The sequence below is a fragment of the Podarcis cretensis genome, assembly GCF_951804945.1.
Source record: "Podarcis cretensis genome assembly, chromosome: 17".
Classification (NCBI taxonomy): domain Eukaryota; kingdom Metazoa; phylum Chordata; class Lepidosauria; order Squamata; family Lacertidae; genus Podarcis; species Podarcis cretensis.
The window spans coordinates 8,108,879-8,116,662 of NC_137187.1; the positions used below are offsets into that span (position 1 = coordinate 8,108,879).

General features: G+C 45.1%; 1 protein-coding gene across 1 annotated transcript; it reads left to right on the forward strand.

Annotated features, from left to right (window-relative positions):
• Positions 1 to 772: 772 nt before the first annotated feature.
• Positions 773 to 7,314, forward strand: CST7 (cystatin F). Its single transcript, XM_079958900.1, has 4 exons — positions 773 to 1,170; positions 4,537 to 4,709; positions 5,478 to 5,600; positions 7,150 to 7,314. Exons 1-4 carry the CDS (start codon positions 1,095 to 1,097, stop codon positions 7,225 to 7,227), a joined length of 450 nt encoding a protein of 149 aa, XP_079815026.1. The 5' UTR covers positions 773 to 1,094; the 3' UTR covers positions 7,228 to 7,314.
• The last annotated feature ends 470 nt before the right edge of the window (positions 7,315 to 7,784 follow it).

Genomic DNA, 7,784 nt, shown 5'->3' on the forward strand with positions numbered 1-7,784 from the left:
ATCCCACAGCTTTTAGAAATCGACGCAGAGTGGGAGGAGCTCCTCAGGACTGGGATTTTGAGGAAAGAGGGATCTTGGGAGAGTTGAGTGTTACATACTGAAGTTCTCACCCTGAGCCAGCAGGGGGATACTATAAATAGTTTTCACTCAGGTCCGCATATGCAAATAAGGAATTGAAAGTGACGTTCAGTGATTGGATAGTTACAGAAAGTTGTTACTGTTGCTTTGTAGTGGAGCTCTATATAAGCAGGTTGGCTGAACCCTTGTCAGTTCTGTTCTGGCCTGTGAATAAACAAGAGGTATTTGAAGAATCGCTGTGTCGTCTGATATGCTCACCCACAACTTAACATTGAGAACTCATAATTCCTTTGTATCTCTTGTGGCTGCCTCTCATTACAGTGAGGAACCTAGACAGAAGACTTCTCTGTTTCGAAACTGCTTTAATAATTTTGTGCATTTGGGACACAAATATTTCACATCCATGTTGACTCCATTAAGGTCCATGTTATGAATGCCATCTTGGATATTTCTGGCTTCCCACCCTTATCGCAACACTACAGGACTGGAACCATGTTCTAGAACTATCTCCTTCGTTCTAGAAGCATTGGTGAATACCCGGGGAGGGTATTCTGCGGGGAGGGTCGTTGGCAGGGCGAAAGAGAAATGGGTATACTTGATCAGGGTCTGGGCTACACCCTTTTCTATTATCTAACACAGCACAACTTTTTGCATGACTTGAATGATTGAACTCCTCCTGATGTTCTTTCTGAATAGCCTCTTACTCCTTCTACCTGCTCATTTTGGATCTGACTTCCCTTTTAAAAACAGACAGACAAACAAACAAACCCTATTCTGCACTAAGTGCTAACATCACCCAGAGTTCTTCAAAAAGAAACTTGCTAATAGATTTTGCAAGGGCCAATGAGCGGGACAGGAGATAGTGATCGAGGCTTTTTTATACAGTATGCTCTTCTTGACCAATGAGAGTTCCTGAACAGACAGTGGAAACCCCACTTCCTCTGCTAGGTGCAAAAAAGCAAGTGTTCGAGTCAAGCAGCCTTCGTCTCTTTGCTGATTAATCTAGGAAGGTAGAAATGGTGTCCATTGGGTGGAGGAAAATGGCTCTTCTTTGCTGCCTTCTTCTCTGCGATGTGGCCAGGACTTCAGCTGGTAAGATCAGAAAATAGCTTTAGTATTCTCCCATGGCATTTGCATGTGTGTGTGTACAATATTGGGTGTTTACACTCAATTCACTTAAAGCACATTTAAAATGCTGTACATGGGTTTCCCCCAATAATCACGGGAACTGTAGTTTCTTAAGGGTGCTGGGAATTGCATCTCTGTGGTGGATAAGCTACAGTTCCTATGATTCCTTAGGGGAAGCCATGCACTTTAAATGTATGTTGTTACGCAGCCATTATCAGTTGAGACCACTACTTTTTAATTAAGTCTAAGAAACAGGGTTGCACTGGGTGGAGAGTGTGTGCGATTGAATCAAGGACTGTAACACCCTTGTGAAAGAGAGGCTGTTGCAAGGTTTCCTAGTAGCAGTTACTGGTAGGTCAACTTTAGATTTTCCAGTGTTTTATTTGAAAACGGGATTACAGACGCCACCTGATGCTCCTTTGCAAACCCTCTGAGACAGAGGTTCAGCACGCAGAACTCCCTTCCCAAGCCCATGACATCTCCATGCTTGGAAAACTTCTCTTGCTAAATAGCTGGATGCCAGGCTGCGCTTAAAGGTTCAAGATCTGAGCTGAAAACTTTAAGTGGGAGGGGGGCTATTGGTTTTTATTATGCATTTTGTGTTCTCTTTTTTTCATTTTTATGTTGTGAATTGCCCTGTGATCTTTGGATGAAGAGCAGTATACAAATTTTAATATTATTATTAATAATAATTAATGTTGAGGTTCTCTCTTTATTCAGACATGAATGCACAGAAAAAGCAGAGTCTCACAAAATGCCTGCTGTTAGATAAACCGAAATCTCTCTTTTTCCATTGTGGTTTACATTCTGAGTAGCGAAGAAGCTAAGGGTGTTTTTCCCCCTCCCGATATTTGATTAACACTGGTGTGTGTGTGTGTGTGTGTGTGTGTGTGTGTGTGTGGTGTTGTTTTAGGTGTTTCTCAAGGCTATTTACTGTAAAATGAATATGCAGCTGTTTTCAACATTTCTGGAAGGAGCGGCACTGATGTATATGGAGCTGTATTTTTAATACTAGCAGTGGGATGCCAGCCAAAGGGTGGGAATATTTGAGAATTTGCTCAGCTTGGCATTCAGAGTGAAAAAGAAAAGGGGGACAGAAAGAGAAGAGCATGAAAGAAGATGGACCTACTAACTAACTGCTGCTATCACAGTGACCACTGTGAATGAACACATCATTCATGAGCCATTCTCAGTTCCCCATAGGCATCCAGTTGGCTTCAGTATGTTGTGAATGTATGTGAAATTTCAAACCACTTCCTCTCTCGCTCTTTACAATGTGCAAATAGCCTCAGTGGAGCCGCACATACATTCTGCTGGGAATGTGCGTGGAATTCGGAACCACTTCCTTTATTGCTCTTCCTCTATTGCATTTATGTCTATCCCTAACAGAGCTATACACACATTCTGAAGTGCGGTAGATTATTTATTTCGTTCCATTTATGAAATGCTTTCTAAAAGCAAATCTCAAAACAACGCAACAATAAAAGCATCAAGAATTTAAAAAAATTCAAGTCCAATGCACATACAGACTGGGATAAACGTCTCCACTTGAGTGATTTGGACACACATTCACAGCGTGCAACATTCAGACACACTTGCTGAGTGAACAGCGCAACGTAATTCTTAAGGAAATCAGCCCTGAGTGCTCACTGGAAGGACAGATCGGGAAGCTGATCTTTGGCCACCTCATGAGAAGAGAAGACTCCCTGGAAAAGACCCTGATGTTGGGAAAGATGGAGGGCACAAGGAGAAGGTGACGACAGAGGACAAGATGGTTGGACAGTGTTCTCAAAGCTACCAACATGAGTCTGACCAAACTGCAGGAGGCAGTGGAAGACAGGAGTGCCTGGCGTGCTCTAGTTCATGGGGTCACGAAGAGTCGGACACGACTAAACGACACAACAACAACAAGAGTGTATATTCCCCCCCCATATACTGTGCATGCTAGGTGACCCCCCTCCTGGTATTCATGGACACACGGCAAATGTCTGGAGGAAGGGGCTTTGCACATACACCAGTACATTTGAAAAACCCCTCCCTACAAATGTTTGCATTGTGCACACAGATGCCAAGGGAGGCTGCTCAGCATGTGTGGTGTAATGTTTGAGGCTACTCAGTGTGTCCCTGCTTTTGTGTGCAGCTAGTTCACAGAGCCTAGGACTTGCTGATCAGAAGGTTGGCAGTTCGAATCCCCTCAACGGGGTGAGCTCCCTTTGCTCGGCCCCTGCTCCTGCCAACCTAGCAGTTCAAAAGCATGTCAAAGTGCAAGCAGATAAATAGGTACCACTCTGGCGGGAAGGTAAACGGTGTTTCCATGCACTGCTGTGGTTCGCCAGAAGCGGCTTAGTCATGCTGGCCACATGACCCGGAAGCTGTACGCCGGCTCCCTCAGCAATAAAGCGAGATGAGCACCGCAACCCCAGAGTCATCCACGACTAGACCTAACGGTCAGGGGTCCCTTTACCTTTACGTTTTAGTACACACATGCATGTATCACCTAAATTCTCTAGCCATGATAAATCTGTACTTGTAGTGATCACGTGGTTAATATGAACATATGAACCGGCCTGTACTGTTCAAGGGAGAGAAACTGCACAATTTTTACCATGCATTAATCCAGACAATTGCTTTTTTTTCATCACACAGTTGCAAAACCAGGACTTTGTGGGTTGCACCGTGTGTCCATAAGCTACACACAGTCCTGCCAGAAACTTGACCTATTGTTTAAATGCACTGCCGTATCAAGCTTTCCTCTGGAGAAAGTTTGCAGTTTTGACACTCTCTTGTCGTGTCCTGTGAGTCAACTGCTGATTGCAGAGTAACGATAAACCACAGAGTGGGTTTTAACTGTGAAAGAAAGGAAGAAGCTGCTGGTTCCCCTCCTCATACGACATCAGCTTTGAAAGCTGTCAGTTTTTCAGTCTGAGTTCGTCAAACAGCAAGCTTCTTCAGTGAAGTTGGAGGCACCAATAGGTAGATCTTGGTGTGTTGGTACTACAGGTGATGGTCATTTTGCAAGAGAGTTGCGTTGCTGACCCTCACGAGCATCAGCAGAGAGCACTCTACCCCTTTTCTGTCCACTTCTGGGGTCGGTGCAATGCACGTGCGCACGGTCGCACATCAAATCAGCCATTGCCTGTACAGAGGTACTTTGGGTTAATTTGTTCTGGAGGTCCGTTCTTAACCTGAAACTGTTCTTAACCTTTCTTTCCTCTGCCGTTCCATCAGCTGGGCTTAAGACCTTAGCTGATACGTCAACAAGGTTATTTCCATGTGTCCGCTGAACAAAATTTCTAAATAATTATTCATTTGTGAATTTTGCTTGTACAGGTAGCAAGAGGCATTTGCCTAATTCAGCCATAAAACCGGGATCTCCTATCGCTGTCAAGACCAACGACCCAGGAGTTCAGAGAGCTGCTAGGTTTGGTGTTTACAGATACAACAACAGTTCAAATGACATCTTTCTATTCAGAGAATTTCGCATAAACAAAGCCATGAGGCAGGTAAGGAAACTCCGGCTGTTATGGCAACAAATTCAGCAATGAAACAAAACCTGTCATTTTCTGGTGCCCATGCAAGATGAAATATTCCTGTAAGTCACTTCACACTCAAGTGGAAATATCACCGCAGTGCGTCTGAAAGTCACACTGTTGAAGTGAGCTATTATGACTTACATCTTGGTTCAGCTGCTGCTCTGCTGATGGCTAAATAAGCCCTTCTGGAAGGTCTACATTTCTCCTGCAACCACAAAGAAAGCCATCTTCTGGGCTGCCACCACCCTGAGCTTCTGCTGCCCCCCTTCTGTTGATCTTGACACCAGAAAAAGTTGATAGGGAAGGAGACGGTCTTTCAGGTATTTGTGGCCTGAGTTGTTAAGGCCTTTAATCACTAACATGAACATATTGAATTAGGCGCAGCAAAGAACTGGCTGCAACAAATGCAGCTGTTTTAAGAGGTTATATATGATCCAAATGGAACCCCAGCTAGTAACCTCACTGTTTCATCACCTTCTCCCAATGTTGTCTCTGGTCAAACAGGTTTAGCAGGTTGTCCCTCAAAACCAATAATCAGAGATAACAGTGGGATGAATATACAAACAACAGGCACCAACATGCCTTAGCAACATGCCTCCCTCTCAGGGGGGGGGGGGAATATAAGGCCTTTGAAAAACTATTACCTTCCCTTCCTGCTCCCCCCGTATATAAGAAGTTCCCTCTATCTCTCCAATTTGTCCTCACTATGTGTGGTTTAGTGAAAATTGTTCTCTCTAGGTTGTGAGAGGGGTGAAATACAAAATTGATGTGGATATCTGCCGGACAGTATGCAGCAAAAGGATACATCCAGAGCCCGACTTAGACAGATGTGATTTCCAGACAAAAAAGACACTGAGACAAGTAAGATGTGTTCAGATTTCTCATTGGTTTCCTAATGGACTAATGTGGAACTTTACGGGGGATTCAGCTACATTAGTAAAGAAAAAGCGTTTTAAATGCGTTAGAACACTGTGACACCAGATGGCGCTGTGGAGTTCTGCCTTTTGGCAACGTGATTTCACATTACGAGGTTTACAACACATTTTCCTGAATTTCGCTCCCCCCCCCCCATGTGTCTAGATTCATCCAGGATCTGCTGTGCTATCCATATTGCAGGGAGGCCAACTTGAATAAGATAGGGGGGCGGGAGGTTGGCCCTGCCCCACATAACTGAACACATGATGTGGCGCACCACATCATTTGAATGGCACTGCCCATCAACTTTGAGGAGCCTGGCCTCCTCAAATATTTTATTGGGGAGCCAAAGCGACCTTGGTCCCTAGGAATGGACTCCTATGCATATTGGTATCTCTTCACTGGTGACTTAGCTGGGCCCAGCTTTATCAATGTCCATGAGTCTAGAAGTGCAAACATTATATTTAGAACTTCAGTGTATGTAAAATAAGCATAGTGACCAATATAAAATGGAAAAAAACAAAACCCTGAAGGGCAGCAAGCTGGGGAAAGCCGGCTTATATCATAACCATGACTCCTCGCCGGGGACCAGTGGGGAGAGTAAGGGTCCTCCGCTGCCCACACCCTCCTTGCGCAGAAGGCTTCCGCGCAGGGAGAGTAGGCAGAGACTAGGCGTCAAAGAGCTTCTTTGCTGGAAGAAGTTCAAGAAACGCCCACTGACGGATTCTGCCAGCGATTGAGACAGCCACGGGCGAGTGGCTGTCCGGACAGAAAAGGTTCACTCAGGCAACCCAGCCAGGTGTGGCGCCGGTTTATGCATGAGCAACCCCTAGAACCATTACAGGTGCCCACCTGAGAGGTGCCAGAACTGAGTTCCAGCAAGTTCTGGCTTTAAAAAGCCCTGCGCCCAGGCCTGATTTCAGCACTAGACACCTTCTGGCACCTGCCCTGAGCTTCTACCCTCACCCACCAAGCAGTGAGTGGCTGCAAATGGCCATGATGAATTTCCCACAATGCTCTGGGGTGACTGTGTAGGAGAAAGTTGTACAGGGCACTGTGGAAAATTTGAAATGGTTACTGCTGGTGGTCGGTCGGGGCAGGCTCTACTGATGTAGGGGAACGAAGCCACAGAAGGCACTTTGTCAAAGGAGTGTGGCCTTCGTTGCCCCCCTGTGGCCTGGAACCTCTCCCTGTGCAACATGAGAAGTCGTGCAGTAGTGGCAACATCATAACATGAGAGCAGCGAGAGACTCTTCCTTTGCTGATCAGAATCAGAGGCCAGAGTAGGGAGTTGCGCATGAATGTTGCAGGAGCTGCGGCCACATCTCCTTGCCTTGGGGTTGTCAAAGAGGAAGGTGGAATAACTGTGAGTTCCTTTTTGAAATACCTGGTCAGGATATTGAACAAGCCATCGGATAATGACACAGGTCAGCTTTCTAGATTTTGGCACTGGGCTGATTTTAATATTCTTCTTTCTCCTTTTCCCCCTTCTCAGACATTCAGCTGCTATTTTGAAGTTTGGATCACCCCCTGGCTGCATCAAGTCGAAGTCCCAGTCTCCTTCTGTCAATAACCTCCCCCTAATACAGGCAATGGACTCTGTTTTTGTAAATCTTGTTCTGCGACAAAATCATCAGTAAAGATACTGGTCTGTAAAGAATTGTATGTGGTTTTATTGGGTTGTCACTGATTAATTCTGCACCCTAGAGGTGAAGTCGGGCAAATGTTGGGGTGGGGGAGATGCTGCAAAACGGGTGGCATAACTAGAGGAAGTAGGTTCAGTGCAGCTAAAAGCAAATACACCAAACAGGGCAGGGGTCAAGCAAAGGAATAAACAGGCAGCACACCAAGGAGATATAAGCAAGTGCTGTTAACCTTCCTGCCAGCGGCCTCTTCCTTTTACAAGGGCTAATAGAAGACTGAAGGTTACATCACACACAAAATCTATTATACATGTGACAGGAGATGACTTGTGTTTTTAAATGTGGTTCTGCATCATAACTCAATAAAACTACGGTAAATAAAAAAAGATTTATATAAAAAAATGAAAAGAAATGTTGCAGGCAGGGCCAGATTTAGGTTTGATGAGGCCCTAAGCTACTGGAGGTAATGGGGCTCTTTATATATCCT